This window comes from Erythrolamprus reginae, chromosome 12, assembly GCF_031021105.1.
Source record: "Erythrolamprus reginae isolate rEryReg1 chromosome 12, rEryReg1.hap1, whole genome shotgun sequence".
NCBI classification, from domain to species: Eukaryota; Metazoa; Chordata; class Lepidosauria; order Squamata; family Dipsadidae; genus Erythrolamprus; species Erythrolamprus reginae.
In genome coordinates this window covers 3,671,621-3,688,196 of record NC_091961.1, presented here as the reverse complement: position 1 = coordinate 3,688,196, position 16,576 = coordinate 3,671,621, and the positions used below count along the sequence as shown (strand labels likewise).

At 44.3% G+C, this 16,576-nt stretch overlaps 1 protein-coding gene across 2 annotated transcripts; it reads right to left on the bottom strand.

Moving 5' to 3' along the window:
- Nucleotides 1-1,123: 1,123 nt before the first annotated feature.
- ANKRD39 (ankyrin repeat domain 39) lies at nt 1,124-11,807 on the bottom strand. Of its 2 annotated transcripts, none has more exons than XM_070765835.1 (5): nt 11,769-11,807; nt 8,228-8,437; nt 7,316-7,419; nt 3,101-3,304; nt 1,124-2,202 (listed from the first exon to the last, which is right to left on the bottom strand). In XM_070765835.1, exons 2-5 carry the CDS (start codon nt 8,328-8,330, stop codon nt 2,053-2,055), a joined length of 561 nt encoding a protein of 186 aa, XP_070621936.1. In that variant the 5' UTR covers nt 8,331-8,437; nt 11,769-11,807; the 3' UTR covers nt 1,124-2,052. The 2 variants fall into 2 exon arrangements, with proteins under 2 accessions (XP_070621936.1, XP_070621937.1); XM_070765836.1 differs by having other exon boundaries at nt 1,547-2,202; nt 11,784-11,798.
- Between the last annotated feature and the right edge of the window lie 4,769 nt (nt 11,808-16,576).

The window sequence follows — 16,576 nt, the reverse complement described above, 5'->3', positions numbered from 1 at the left end:
GGAACTTCTACCTGTATCCAAAGGTGGGCTGTTAAGGTGGCACGGTGACATGTCCTCGCCCCCGTGGCTCTGAGTGCTAGCGGAGTCCAGCGCAATGATGCTACTGCACCTGGGCAGGTAGCGAAATTGTGTGCAGACATGCAGGGGCGCCACATGATTGTACCACGCGATTTTGCCACTGCGTGTCCATGCGTGATTTCGCTACCTGCCCAGGTGTAGTAGCACAATTGCGCTGGACTCTGCTGGCACTCGGAGCCACGGGAGCAAAAACACGTCACCGTTCCACCTTAGCAGCCCACCACCGCTGCCTGTATCCGACTGAGCAGGTTCTACTTCGTTAAAGATCTGTATGTAGGGGAGCGATTAAAACATGCCCTGTTCTTTCTTGCTTTTGATTGAACGCTGTAATTAAGGATGTCAGCCCTCCGAGCACGATTAAGCGCTTTTGTTTGGATGACAAAACAAATGCCACCTGCAGGAATTTGCACACGGAGAAAAACCTTAAAACATCGTCCTTTGTCTTTTAAATGGCAGGTTATCTTTTTTAGAAGAGGCGTTCCGGTTTCTAAAACAACAGGGTGGCACAACGACCCAAGATGCGCTCCTCTAAGGCCACAATGTGTGGTTTCGGAGGCTCAGGTTTGTAAGTGGAAAATGTTTTTTTGAGAAGATGCAAAAAAATCTTGAACACCCGGTTCTTATCTAGAAAGGTTCGTAAGGTAGAGGTACCACTGTACTTGACGCCCAATCCGGTAGGACTCAAAATTTTAATTTCTGGCATCTGGTAACTGTTTCTTTTTCCAGTTCATAGATTAAAATCAATTAAAGAAAAAAAAACTTGCCTCCTTCATCTCTTAGTAACCAAGGATTTGAAGGCTACCATCATTGGTGGAAAAAGGGGCCAGTAAATAAAGTTACGTAAACCATATTATTTCACCAGATATGGCTCCGCGTGCCACCTGTGGCACCAGTGCCATAAGTTCGCCATTTCTGCACTAGGGTGTACTGCTTGGGATGGACTAGATGACCTACAAAGTCCCTTCCAACTAATCAGTTCAACCTTGAGAAAAAGAAGAAATGTCATCTTTCTAAATCAAAACAGCTGACCTTTCTGTCCCAATACCTTTGGGAGTCCACCATAATCCTAGCGTGACAGCTCCTGCCTTCCCAATCCGTTCACTTTTTCTGTGGGTTCCAAAGTTTGTTGTGAGTGATCCATGGCCGGGTCAGTTAGTGACAGATTCTGAGGAGGATGAACTGGGCCCATCTTGGTACCCTAGACCACTGTTCTTGCCGGCTGAATCAGAGAGTGAGGGAGAAGTGGAACCTGAGAAACCTCCAGAGACTGTAGAAACCCCAATGGTGGTAATGTCTGGGTCAGAGGAGGAGGGAGACATTGGGGATCAGGAGCCCCCACTAGATACCCGGGTTAGAAGGTTACGAAGCAGACAGGAATGTCTTTATGGGAAAAAGTTCAGAAAGTGAGTCTATGAGAGAAAGTCTAGACCGTTATATCTCTAGGAAACAGTTGACCACACCCAGGCAGTATATAAGGGAGGATTTCTGGGTAAAGAGACGTGGAGTTTCAACGTTCGTCATGGTGGAGGGACTCAGATCTGGAGTTCCAGAACTGCCGTGCTGAGAAACTGCTGTGGCTCCTTTAAGAGTCATGCGGAGATGCCGATGAATGAGAAAGAAAAGAAACCTGGAGATCTGCAAGGGCATGTGGGTGATTTACGGACCTTATCTCAAGGAAGAAAGTGCTAATTATCTCTGGCTCTCCGTTTGTTATCTCTTGGCCAATTTGAGCTGCCAACATGAACTGAAAAATCCACTCCTGTCTGTACAAAGCATCTTTAACTATATAAAAGAGTTTGAATTGAATCCTTTGCTCGTGGGGGCTTCCTGGTTCCGATTCGGCAGGCCCAAAGCAGAACAAAGTTAAGCCAGGCTGAAACATTATTTTAATCCCCAATTCTTTGTAACTTCAGAAGAGAAGACGCAACATGGGCATTTGGCTAAAGGAAACAGGCAGCTTTTTCAAGGAACAAGTCACAGATCTAAAAGTTTCCTCCGCAGGGCTTCATTCTTGGCTGGGACCAAGTCACCAGGACGCCTCTGGTTGTTGTCTTGCATATCCCTCAGCTGAGGATACCGCTCCCAGAGGAGCTCGCAGAGTTCCTGGTGCCCATTCTCTGCTGCCTGGAGAAAAAGAGAAGAGCCACTGCGGTGGAGCAAGAGAAGATCCGTCCCACGGCCTGGCCCCTTGACCAACCAAGCAAATGGAGGCTGCTTAGCAGTGGGGGAAGGTGATGATGGAAAAGGAAGGAAGGAAGGAAGGAAGGAAGGAAGGAAGGAAGAGAAGAATTGTCTGATGAACAAGATTCAACTGCATATTGAGTCTTGGGTGATAGCAATGGAGACCCGAAGCTTAGTCTGCGTCAGGGGTCCCCAAACATGGAACTTTTAAGGCTTGTGGACTTCAACTCCCAGAATTCTCTAGCCAACATGGCCAATTGAAGAACTGTGGGAGTCAGCCTTCAATACTGCATTCTGTGGCACCATGGATGGATGGATGGATGGACGGAAGAGAGAGAGAGAGAGAGTGAAGAAGGGAGGGAGGGGGAGAGGGAAGAAGAAAGAAGGAAGAAAGGAAGGAAGGAAGGCGAGGGAGGGGGAAGGAAGTAAGGAGAGACAGAGAAAGAGAGAGAGAGAAAGAAAGAAAGAAGGGAGGGGAGAGGGAAGGAGGAATAGCAATAACATATACCGCTTCACAGTGTTTTACAGCCCTATCTGAGCAGGTTACAGAGTCAGCACATTGCCCCCAACAACCTGGGTCCTCATTTGACCCACCTTGGAAGGATGGAAGGCTGAGTCAACCTCTAGTCCAGTCAGGATCAAACTCTAGACTGTAGGCAGAGTTAAGTTTGCAATACGGCATTTTAACCGCTCTGCCACCATGGCTCTATACTGCCCCCTAGTGCTTCATGGCACTTTCCGGGTGGCTTAACAATTTCATCCTATCGTCCCCAACAATCTGTCTAGAGAAGCGGGGGGGGGGGGGGGGGGGACTGGGGCCATTCTACGCCTGCACACGCACCTTATGGAGGCACGTCTTCCCATCGTCATCCATGGCAGCCGGATCAGCTCCGTGGTCCAGCAGCAGCTTGGCTATTGCCGTGTGACCGCAGTAGGCTGCTCGATGCAAGGGAGTGGCCCCGCCATGGGTGCGAACATTGCAGGAGGCTCCATGGCCCAGGAGGAAAAGGCAGACGTCATAATGCCCATTGCGACTGGCATAGTGCTGCGGAAAAAAGGGTATCGTTGAAAAATGTACTACGTCTGGCCTTTGGGGCACCTCAACTTGCAATCTAATTGGATGGCACGCATGGCAGTTGAGAGTTCATATAGACCAGTGGTTCTCAACCTTAAGGTCATCAGCATAAAATTTATCAGGAAAGACTTAATGAACTCAATCTGTATAGTCTGGAGAACAGAAGGGAAAGGGGGGACATGATGGAAACATTTAAATTGGCTCTGTTATCCAGAGCCAATTTAAATGTTTCCATCATGTCCCCCCTTTCCCTTCTGTCCTCCAGACTATACAGAAGGAATTAACTGAATTCAAGAGGGACAGCGCTCTTCGACTTTTTAATGGCGACGTAAGGAGCCTAGACTGGTTCCTCTCTTGACTTCTCACCCGGGGTCTCCTCCCTATTTGCCGATGACTCTAAAGTGTGCAATAGGGTTGATATTCCTGGCGGCGTCTGTAATATGGCAAATGATTTAGCTGTACTAGATAAGTGGTCAAAGCAATGGAAACTGCAGTTTAATGTTTCCAAATGTAAAATCATGCACTTGGGGAAAAGGAATCCTCAATCTGAGTATTGTATTGGCAGTTCTGTGTTAGCAAAAACTTTAGAAGAGAAGGATTCAGGAGTAGTGATTTCTGACAGTCTCCAAATGGGGGAACAGTGCAGTCAGGCGGTAGGGAAAGCAAGTAGAATGCTTGGCTGCATAGTTAGAGGTATAACAAGCAGCAAGAGGGAGATTGTGATCCTGCTGTATAGAGCGCTGGTGACACCCCATTTGGAATAATACTGTGTTCAGTTCTAGAGACCTCACCTACAAAAAGATATTGACAAAATTGAACGGATCCAAAGACGGGCTACAAGAATGGTGGAAGGTCTTAAGCATCAAACTTATCAGGAAAGACTTAACGGACTCAATCTGTAGAGTCTGGAGGACAGAAGGAAAGGGGGGACATGATCAAAACATTTAAATATGTTAAAGGTTTAAATAAGGTTCAGGAGGGCAGTGTTTTTCATAGGAAAGTGAACCCAAGGAAAGTGAACCCAAGAGCAAGGGGACACAATCTGAGGTTAGTTGGGGGAAAGATCAGAAGCAACATGAGAAAATATTATTTTATTGAAAGAGTAGTAGATGCTTGGAACAAACTTCCAGCAGATGTGGTTGGTCAATTCACAGGAACTGAATTTAAACATATCTGGGATAAACATAGATCCATCCTAAGATAAAATACAGTGGTACCTCAAGATACGAACCCCTCGTCTTACGAACAACTCGTGATACGAACCCGGGGTTCAGAAAAATTTTGCCTCTTCTTACGAACTTTTTTCGAGTTACGAACGTTCGGAGACTGCTGGCAAGCCGCGCGGCTGTTTTAAAAAGTGATAGCCGGGCGGCAGGGCTTCCCAGAAGCCTCCTGAACGCCGGTTCGTAACTCGAACAAAGTTCGTAAGAAGAGGCAAAATTTTTCTGAACCCCAGGTTCGGTTCGGGAGGTTGCTGGGAAGCCCCCCAGCCCGGCTGTCACCTTTTAAAACAGCCGCGCCGCTTCCCAGCTGTCTCCCGAAGCCGAACGCGGAAGTTCGGCTTTAGCGTTCGGCTTCAGGAGACAGCTGGGAAGCGATGCGCCTGTTTTAAAAGGTCGCAGCCGGCCTGGGGGGCTTGCCAGCACCCCCCCGAACCCCGGTTCGGGAGGGGTGCTGGGAAGCCCCCCCAGGCCGGCTGTCACCTTTTAAAACAGCCGCGCAGCTTCCCAGCAGTCGCCGAAAGCCGTTTTTTTGCGGGGGGTTTTTTGGTTGCACGGATTAATTGACTTTACATTGTTTCCTATGGGAAACAATGTTTCGTCTTACGAACCTTTCGTCTTACGAACCTCCTCCTTGCACCAATTAAGTTCGTATCATGAGGTATTACTGTACAGGAAATAGTATAAGGGCAGATTAGATGGACCATGAGGTCTTTTTCTGCCATCAATCTTCTATTTTCCTATGTTTCTAATCACACAAAAACCTTCCTGCTATTCATTAAAACAGCCACATCTTTTTTCCCTGCATCCGTGCAGGCCCAAAAGATGTTGTAGTTGCTTTAAAATCCACTTATAAATCATTTTCAGGTTTCCATACCATATCTAGAGCATTTAAAAAAATAATCCTTAGTTCTGTTTGTAATAAATCAACCAGACAGCTAAATTAGCTGTTCCCACTAGTCTATAAGAAAGTGTATTGTAGTAACCACAGGTCATAACACATTAAGACACAAACAATTTAAACCACGGGAACTAATGCAGACATTAAAAACGTTCTAAGAATGTCTTAAAATTACAGTTCTAAAACAAGTAACACATTTTAAGCCCGGCGTTACCGCGTACTTGGCATCTGGTAAAATTAACTATTTTCTATTTTTAACAGATAATAAAGTTAGCATTTGGTGCTAATATAAAGAAATGCACTAGCTAATGAAAGGTTAGCGCTCCCTGCCACAGAAGCTGCAAATCTGCTAACATTATGGCCTGGCATTATTATTTTAATTGTTCCATAGAAAGGTCAATACAGCACATTTTTTAAAAAATATATTACACTTGTCCTCCGAACATTAAGAGTAAAGAGATTTCTTTTCCCCCACTAGAGTTTTAGCACCAGGAAATTCAGGTTAAGTAGAGGCAGTCCTTGGTTTCCGACAACATTTCATTTAGTGACTGCTCGAAGGTGCAAGAGCGGTGAAAAACGGGACTTATGACTGGTTTTCATACATGTTTTTCGAGCAAATTACCAAGCTTGGTGGGAAGGTAACAGCATTCTGTTGTCAGTGGTCCATGACCGGCTCAGTTAGTCTCAGATTCTGGGCCCGTCTTGGTACCCAAGGCCAGTGTTCTTGACAGCTGAGTCAGACAGTGAGAGTGAGGGAGAGTGTTTTTAATAGGAAAGTGAACACAAGAACGAGGGGGCACGATCTGAGGTTAGCTGAGCGAAAGATTAGAAGTAACATAAAAAAATATTATTTGACTGAAAGAGTAGTAGATGCTTGGAACAAACTTCCAGCAGACGTGGTTGGTAAATCCACAGGAACTGAATTTAAACATGCCTGGGATAAACATAGATCCATCCTAAGATAAAATACAAGAAATAGTATAAGGGCAGACTAGATGGACCAGGAGGTCTTTTTCTGCCGTCAATCTTCTATGTTTCTATGAACCTCTAGAGACTGTAGAAACCCCAGTGATGGTAATGTCCAAGTCAGAGGAGGAGGGAGACATGGGAGATCAGGAGCCTCTATTAGATGCCCAGGTCGGAAGGTTACGAAGCAGACAGGTATATCTCTATGGGAAAAGGTTCAGAAGGTGATTCTATGAAAGTCTAGACAGTTATATCTCTAGAAAACAGTTGGCCACACCCAGACAGTATATAAGGGAGGGTTTCTGGGTAAAGGGGTGTGGAGTTTCAATGTTCGTAACGGTGGCAGTCCTGGATTTGAGGTTCCAGAAATGCCTTGCTGGCAACTTGCTATTATTCTTCTAAATTCATCGGGCAGAAATGCAGCTGTGTGAGCCAAATATGGAGAGTCGTGGGTGCAAACATTATCTCACTGAGGAATGTGTTAATTAACTTTGATACTCGGTGGCTGCCCAGACTTTTATCTCTTAGCCAATTTATAACAGGGAAAGCTGCCTAGGTGGACTGAAACACCTGAATTTGCTTGTATAAATCCTGCTTTTCATATAAAAGTGTTTGATTTGAAATCTCAGCTTGCGGATTCTCCCTTTGTTCCGTTACGAGTAGGCCAGAGCAGAACATGTTCCGTGCGCCTTCGATGTTTAGCCACGTGACCACGGAGATGTCTTCGGACAGCGCTGGCTCTTCGGCTTTGAAACAGAGATGAGCACCGCCCCCTATAGTCAGGATCAACTAGCACTCATGCAGGGGAAATCTTTACCTTTTAATGGTATATCCCAAACATTTTTTGGCCCATGCTATCATTGTATTGTCCTACCTGCTCTTGAACCCACTCACCAGAGCTGTGTATCCGAAAGGGTCTGGCTTGTCAGGTTTTCCCCGGCTCAGAATGTGTTTCTTGACCCCTTCCATGTCGCCATTCAGTGCAGCATTCCAGATCCCTATGCAAACATTTTTTTAAAATGAAAGTAAAAATGGTACTGTATCTTTCAGTGTATAAGATGCACCTTTTTCCCCTCTAAAAGCGGCTGATAATTTGGGTGCGTCTTATACTCTGAATATGGTTCCCCCCCCCCCCCCCAGCCCTAACTAACTGCTAGTGATCTTCCCAGCTCTGACCTTGCAGGCTCTTTCGTTGTTTCTGTCTGCATAGAGTGTTTTCCAAGCCCTAAGTCTTTGCAGGGTTTTTTTCATTGCTCTAACTTGCTCCAAATGTTTCTTTCCAGCCCTAACCAGGTGCTAACAATGTTTCCAGCTCTTATCCACTTGCAAGCTCTTTCATTGTTACTCTCTGAAAAGAAGAATGTTTTCCAAGCCCTAAGTCTTTGCACGTTTTTTTCCATTGTTCTACTTGCTCAGACTGTTTCTTTCCAGGTGCTAATGATGTTCCCAGCTCTTACTGGCTTGCAAGCTCTTTCATTGTTACTCTCTCAGAATAATTTTTTAAGCCCTTACACAGGGGATAAAATAATGTGCTGAAGCTGACCAGACTAAGGACGAATACCTGGTAAGCAGATTCTTTTCCCTATTTTCCTCCCCCAAAACTAAGATGTGTCTTATATTCCAATGCGTCTCATACTCCGAAAAATATGATAAATCCTTTTGTTGGATTGAGAGAGTCCTGGTGTTAATTTTCATTTCAAAAAGAAAAAGAAAAATCCTGCCTTTGGAACTCACTGCCACAAGGAACCCTTATCCTGAGCCTCTGCAAGCTCTCAAGTGCCTCTTCTTTTGCCAGAGTTCCCATACCTCTCTCAAAATCCATTTCATCCAGAGTTTGGTGAACACTCTGCACTGGGGAGGGGTGGCAGGAACAGGCCCCATGCTCGTGGTGTCCTGGCGACCATGTCATTGCGGCTCTTTCGTCTTCTCAAAACATTCTTTACTGGTGAAGGAGAAGAGGCGGCTCTGATGCATGGAGGAATCCTATGGGTGACGGCCCCTGGATCAGCACCTTGTCTAGAAAAGAGAAGGCTATTTTCAGAAGGAAGGTTTTCTACTCATTACAGTCTGGAATAGAAAAAGAGGATTATGCAAGAAAAACATTATTTTGTAGGCTGCGATGGCCGACAAATAACAGCACCCAATCTGTTAGGAACTGCTATGTCTCTAAAACTCTAAACCAGGAGAGGACATTGTATGTATTCTCTCTCTCTCTCTCCTCTCAATGTCTTCCTCTCTCTCTCTTTCTCTGTCTTCCTCTCATCTTTCAATCCCTTTTCCTCTCTCAATCTCTCTCCCTCTCTCCATCTCTTTTCCTCTTCATCTCTCTTTCCCTCTCTCATTCTATTTTCTTCTCAATTTCTTCCCCCCTCCTCTCCATCTCTCTTTTCCTCTCAATCTCTCTTTTCCCCCTCTCAATCTTTTCTTTTCTCTCACTTTCTCCCTTTTCCTCTCTCAATCCCTTTCCTTCTCTTTTCCTCTCTCTCTCCTAATCTCTCTTTTTCTCTCTCAATCTCTTTTACTCTCTATCTCTTTTCTTCTCCCAATTTCTTTACCTCTCTCCCAATCTCTTTTTCTCTATCTCTCACTCAATCTTTCCCTTTCTCTTTTCCTCTCAATCTCTTTCTCTCTCAATCTTTCCCTCTTTCTTTTATCCTCTTTCCCTCTCTCAATCTTCTCTCTTCCTCCCCTCCCCTGTTCACTGCTATCCCACTCTATCACACACAACCACCACTGATTTTTTTCCCTTTCTGCTAAGAAAAAATAACAACCCCATTGTTAAAGTCTTGAAAAAAGCTCAAATTGGGGTCACTGATGAAACGCTAGAGAATTACCGAGGCCCCCAATTTAAAGCTTACCAGTCTTCAAAGAATGGACTACATTTGTTTTACTGGACCACGGCTGATGCTCATTCTCAGCAATTTAGGAGAGCAAAGGAAGTGGGTTTTGCTACCTGTCAGCACACGCGCAGGCCCCCTGCCTCCATTTAATTACAACTCCTCCGTTCTGTCTTTTAGAAGTGGCTGCTTTATTGAAGTGGGGAAACGTGAATTACTAGCGGCCATCTCAGGCTCCTAAAAATTAACACCCTCCATGTGTATCATCCACAAGCATCTCGATGTTAGCAGCCATTAAAGTCACCAAGGTATCTGCTGCTTTAAATTCTGCAGGCATCTTCCATAAAAAGGGAACTTTTAGCACATTTCACAGCAATCAAGGCGAAGTTCACCGCTCAACTGTTTACTGCAAATACTAATGGGACTTGGGGCTTAATTCGGAGACGCCTGAAACCTGATGCAGAGTAAAGCAGCATCAACTAATGAGGGAAATTGCTGCAATATAATGTACTCCTGGAACAAAGAGATGCCCATTAGTTGGAATATAGATATAGATTAACAGAGTTGGAAGGGACCTTGTAGGTCATCTAATTCAGTGTTTCCCAACCTTGGCAACTTGAAGATATCTGGACTTCAACTCCCAGAATTCCCCAGCCAGCATTCGCTGGCTGGGGAATTCTGGGAGTTGAAGTCCAAATATCTTCAAGTTGCCAAGGTTGGGAAACACTGATCTAATTTAACCTCTCGTCCAAGCAAGAGATCCTACACCATTTCTGACAGATGGCAGTCCAATCTCTTCTTCAAAGCTTTCAATGATGAAGCTCCCACAACTTCTGAAGGCAACTTCTGTTCCATGGGTTGAATTTCTTCTTTATTTCTAGATTGAATCTCTCCTTGTTCATGAAGAAAGCTATCCCAAATCTTGACAAAATAGTAAAACTCAAAGACGTAACACTGCCAACAAAGGCAGGGATGGTCAAGGCCAGTTTTAATACTTGTAACTTATGGTTGCAAGTACTGTACATTCAGATTTGTTGAAGAACTATAAATTGGACCAGTAACTATCTCTAAACCCTTTTGAAATTAGAAAGTGACTCTCGTGGTATCTTCTGAAGTACTCAGAACAGTAACTTATTAAAAATTGTGGTTCAGTTGCTATAGAAATCCAGGGCACTGAATTAAACAAAACAAGAATCCATCAGTTGTATAATTGTTGATCTAGGTTTAAGGAACTGTGTGTGTGTGAGGGGGAGAATCGACAATTTCTGACCACACTCATACAATATGTTGTAACATAATATATCAAACACGCTACAATTGGCTGGGCTCACACAATACGGTCAGCTTTCAATTGTGGCTTACAAGCCTTATTAGTTAATTTTGCAGAACTCACCAAATGACAAACAATATGTATCTTTAAATCCTGGTTCTGACAAGGTTTACAAAGTCATGATTTGCTTGAGTGAATCATGAAACACATTATAATTGGGTCAGTTCACAGATGGTCTGCAAACCGTATTTGGCTAAAATTCACTTACCTCAAGTGAAAAGAAAGAAAAACAAACCACAATGCAATATACACAAGATTTTAGGTTGGCTTCTGGATTAGCCAGTAACACGCCTTTTAGAAATGGCAGAGGGTTGGACTAGAAGACCTCCAAGGTCCCTTCCAGCTCTATTCTATTCCATTCTTATTCTTCTATTCTAATTTCCATTCTTCTATTTTATTTACATTCTATTTCCATTCCATTATTCTATTATATTGTATTCTATTCCTATTATAATTTTCATTCTTCTCTTCTATCTCCACTCCATTCTTCTATTCTATTTCCATTCCATTCCGCTATGTTATGCTATGCTATTCCTATTCTTCTATTTTATTTCCTTTCTTCTATTTCCACTCTATTATTCTATTCTTGTCTAATTTCCATTCTTCTCTTCTTATTCCTATTCTTCTATTCTATTCATTCCATTCCTATTCCTCCATTCTATTTCCACCCTATTATTCTTTTCTATTCTATCCGAAAGAGAAGGGTGCCCAACTTTTTCCATAATTGCTGTAAATACGAGCCCCCGCCAAGAAAAACCCATCTCCAGAATGGGCGCAGTTTGAACTCAACCCTTGAGTTCCTTTAGCTGGGCCCCAAAGCTATCTGCAGAACCAAATGCGGTGGGTGGGTGGTTTGTTTCTTTTTTAAAAAGTCCTGGACCGTCAAAAGGCATTTCCACATGAAGATAAATGCCCCCCCCCTTTCCGTCTTCCTCCCTGCTGAGTTTTGGCAGTCCTGCCAAGTCCCAACTTTCCTATTCGGTCCATGCTGGCTGTGGAGGATGGGACAGGCAGTCCACCGTATGGGAATAATTATACAAGCCAATTTTCAAGGAGCCTATTGCTCTACCCCTAATAATTCTTGTAAGGGGGGGTGTTACAATGCTCTCCACCCCCCTTTCTGTAAAAGACACGTGAAAACGCAGCAACACCCCGCAGCCCGAAAAGCACGCGCACCCACCCACGCTGGTCTTACAGCCGCCATCTTTCCTCCTTCCGGATACTGAAAAGCGCGTCATCCAATCCAAGACGACGGGATGGGCACAGGCAAACCAATAGGAAATCTCCGGGGAGGCGGAGCGAGTTGTATTGTCAGCAATGATCGCACCTATCCACTAGGGGGAGCTGGGGACTCAGGCTTGGTGGTAAGAGGAGGCGGAATGCTCCGCGTCTTGTCTCCTCCCAGAAACTGAGTTAATTCACAAACTAGGTTAACCTTGTCTAATCACAGCCAGTAGATTAGAAAGATATTTTTTTCCCAATATGTGTTGCCCCTGATTTTTTTTTCTTTAGCCAGCAATCTGGGACTTTGGGGGTAACATTTCAATCATGCTAATTTTATGAACCCCCAGATTTCATTTCTTTGCTAGGCACCCCTGAAGTTTAGCAGTGCAATGTTATGCATACATGCAATGCACACAAAATAACACTCCATTATAAACCAAGGTTTGGTGACCTCCCTGGCCAAAACCCCCTTAAGTGATATTGTCCATTTCTGAGCTGAGCAGCACTTGGGGAACCAAGTCGTCTATTCCCCAAACTTATTATATCTGTCCCTAAAAATCAGAGCTTCCCCTCTCCCCATTTCTTCAAGGATTACTTTTGATAAGCTACAACGTCTTTCCTGTCAACAACTAGTTCAGCTTCAACCACAACAACACACAAGTGCACAACAGATACAAACTCAAAACTGAAGCACTCCAAACTTGACCGTAGAAAATACAACTTTAGCAACCAAGTGCTTAATGTCTGGAACTCACTACCTGACTCTGGTTTTGTCACCAAACCCCCAAAACATACTACCAATACGTATGTACTTGACGTAGTAGTAGTAGTAGTAGTAGTAGTAGTAGTAGTAGTAGTAATAATAATAATAATAATAATAATAATAATAATAATAATAATAAAAAATTAGATTTGTATGCCGCCCCTCTCCGCAGACTCGGGGTGGCTCACAACAATAATAACAATATGACAATGTAACAAATCTAATATTTAAAAAACATCTAAAAAACTAAGATAGATAGTTAGTTAGTTAGTTAGATAGATAGATAGATAGATAGATAGATAGATAGATAGATAGATAGATAGAGAGATAAATAGATAGGTAGATAGATAGATAGATAAATAGATAGGTAGGTAGGTAGGAAGGAAGGAAAGTAGATAGATAGATAGATAGATAGATAGATAGATAGATAGATAGATAGATAGATAGATAGATAGAGAGATAAATAGATAGGTAGATAGATAGATAGATAAATAGGTAGGTAGGTAGGTAGGTAGGAAGGAAGGAAGGAAAGTAGATAGATAGATAGATAGATAGATAGATAGATAGATAGATAGATAGATAGATAGATGCTTCAATTGAGATCCTCCAAGCATCTGTGGGAGCTTTCATCACTGGAAGCTTTCAAGAAGAGACTGAACTGCCATCTGTCATAAATGGGGTAGGGTCTCCTGCTTGGGTGAAAGGGCTGGACTAGATGACCTACAAGATGCTGCAAGATATGAAGAATGATTGCTGGAACTGGATATGTCCAGTTTAATTAAAAGGAAGACCACGGGAGACATGATGTCAGCCTTCCAGTATCTCAGGGGTTGTCACAAAGAAGAAGGAGTCAACCCAGGGGTGGGCTACTGCCCGGACAGAGGGGAACGCAGTGGGGTAGCAAAAATGGAACTCCACCCCAGAGCCCCCAATTTGCACTGAAGGATGTTGAAAGAAATTGCAGGGCGTCCTGCATAAGCCACGCTCACAGCGTGGTAGTAAAAATTTTGGCAGCCCTTCCCTGAGGAGAACCAACCAGCAGTTGGACCCAACAAGCCCAGTAAAGACCCCAAAAGCACAAACAAGGTGCAATGTTACATTCACACTTGCAAAGACCTAAATAAACTCAGCTGTCCATCACGGTGCGAGCTGTGTGGCTCCTATGCAGCCTTTACTGTCTACAGGTGACCTACCCTTGACCACAAAGCAGCAGACAGCTCTGGCCGAGCCAGAAACCAGTCATTTCAAGAGCTTCCCACTTTAATTAAAGTGACCAGACTCCTTAGGTAAGCGTAGGATGTTTTCCAGACAGGCAGGTTGCTCGCTCAGTTATCAGGTCTTGTTGCCTCCAGCGAGGCCAGAAAAATCTCATTGCAGGGTGATTAATGGCGCAGAAAGAAGGGGATGCTTACCTCCTCCAGGTGAGGCAGAGGTGATGGTAATCAGCCACGGCACGGGGTTGGCTTCCCATTTTGGGATGAAGAGGGGAAAGCAGCCAGGGAAGGCAGAATAGCGAAGTTGGAAGGGACTTGGGAAGTCTTCTGGACCAGGGAGGGTGAACCTTTTTTTCCTGTGCGCAGTAAGGGGCAGCCAATTTTTTTACTGCCACACTGTGGGTGTGGCTTAATGGCCATGTGACTGGGTAGGAGTGGCTTGCTGGCCATATGACCAGGTGGGAGTGGCTTGAACAATCATCATCGTTCAACTGAACTGTTAAGTCCTCGACTTACAACCTTACCAGTGTCGCTCGCTGGGGTGACAATTTGCTTTGTGTTTCCCACACTCTCCTTCCTGGGTTGCCCCCCCCCGCCTCAGGCTGGGTAGCTAGGTGAACGGGGGCTTCAAGAAGCATAAATGCTGCCAGCGCCGCTTCCACTCACGGCTTCTGCTTGTACCTCAGGCGGGAGATGGCCGCGTGAGGCTGAAGGGGAGCCAGGCAGGAGAGAGGGAAGCTCGTCCGAGGCCAGGAAGGAGGAAAGAGGAAAAAAGCAAGGAGCGCAGACGCAGCAGCAGGGGGGAAAAAAGGAGAGACGAGATGAGACCGGTAATCCAGGAAGTGACAGTCGCCGATCAGCTGGAGCTGTGCATGCATCTTCATTTCCGCGGGTGGAACTGTGTTCCACTCCATCCTGCCTGCTGCCCACCCTTGGGTGTGCACTACCACGCATGGGTGAATGCCCACACCCATAATTCAATGCCTGGGGAGGGCAAAAACAGCTTCCCCCGCCCTCCGGAGGCCCTCTGGAGGCTGGAACTCAGAATTTGGCATCCTTAAGAAGCTTGGGAAATTTTGAAAAGTGAGATTATAAAAGCCCAGACTAGTTCAATACCAATGAAGAAGAAAAATAATAGATCACAAAAGAAACCACCGCTCTCTGACAAATTGAAAGGCAAAAAGGACAAGTATAAAAAGGGGAAAGAAGGGGAAATAATAACACCAGCAAATAGCCCGAGGCTATAAAGATGAAGTGAGGAAAGCTAAAGCTCACAATGAACAAAGGCTTGCAACAAGAGTAAAGACTAACAACAACAAAAAAAGCTTCTTCCAACTTATTAAAAACAAGAAAAAAGTCAAGGAAACAATTGGTCCATTGGAGGGAGAAAAGGGCATCGGACCAGAATACCTCCGGGACCGTCTTCTGCCGCACGAATCCCAGCGGCCGCTAAGGTCCACAGAGTTGGCCTTCTCCGGGTCCCGTCGACAAAACAATGTCGTCTGGCGGGGCCCAGGGGAAGAGCCTTCTCTGTGGCAGCCCCGGCCCTCTGGAATCAACTCCCCCCAGAGATCAGAATTGCCCCCACCCTCCTTGTTTTTCGTAAATTGCTTCAGACCCACCAATATCGCCAGCCATGGGGGAATTGAGACATCTCCCCCAGGCTTATATAGTTTTATGTATGGTATGTTTGTGATGTATGGTTTTTAGATGACGGGTTTTTAGATACGGTACTTTCTTTTAAATATTAGATTTGTTACATTGCACATTGTTATTATTATTGTTGTGAGCCGCCCCGAGTATGCGGAGAGGGGCGGCATACAAATTTAATAAATTATTATTATTACTATTACTATTACTATTATTATGAAGGGGACAAGCAACAGGGAGAAAGCAAAGGTACTTAACACGTGTATTTTTGCATCTGTTTTTACACAAAAGGAAAAAAACCAGTCCAACCTATCAAAAACAGCATCACAAAAAAAATATTAGGAACACAAGTTAAAACAGGGAAGAAAATGGTAAGGGAACACCTGCCTACGCTAGCCAAATTCAGTTTTCTTGCTGGAGCAGGGCGTTGGACTAGAAGACCTCCAAAGTCCCTTTCAACTTTGTTATTCTGTTTTTCCCGCGGGGAAAACACACACACACACACACTTTAAGAAAATTCCCTTGTTTTGGAGACTTTAAAATCAGAAGGTGCCTTGATGGTTAAAGGAATTGTTGAAGGATAAGGATTAGTTGAAGGCAGCTATGTATATATATATATATTGCATCGGTTGCTGGGGAACGTAAGGAGTTGATTCCGTGATATATAAGTAGCTATTTCTTTTTATTTTGGTTAATTCTATTTATAGCCTCCTCTCTGTGTGATGAAGCACCAGGCTTGGCAAAACACGCTCAGAAACAGCCAAACGTGAAGCCTAATCACTAAGCTTAAATTTAAAAATCAGTAAATGGCAGAGGAAAAATGTTTTCAGCCGCAGATCCAACTAGATTAATGTAAGTGACCTTCAACCACTTCAGCAAATCTACGGGAAGGAGTCTAAAATGAGCCCAAGGAGTGCAATTCTGGAGGAAATCAAAAAGACACGGAACAGAATTTATCAAAGAGGGAATGCCAGAATCTATAGTAGTCCTTGACGTACCACCAAAACGGAGCCCCAAAGTTCTGTCATTAAGCAAGGCAGGCGTTAAGTGAGTTTTGAACCATCTCATAACCTTTTTTTTTGGCCACAATTCAATGAAACGCTGCAGTTGTTAGGTGAACAATATGGTCGTTAAGTG

Bases quoted from the DNA above. Each gene is read 5' to 3' on its own strand.
- ANKRD39 (XM_070765835.1), bottom strand. From the start codon at position 8,330: ATGACATGGTCGCCAGGACACCACGAGCATGGGGCCTGTTCCTGCCAC. The intron at 3,305-7,315 runs GTGAGTGGGTTC...TTTTTTCCGCAG, and splicing joins CTTTCGGATACACAGCTCTG to CACTATGCCAGTCGCAATGG. The intron at 2,203-3,100 runs GTGCGTGTGCAG...CTTTTTCTCCAG, and splicing joins GGAAGACGTGCCTCCATAAG to GCAGCAGAGAATGGGCACCA.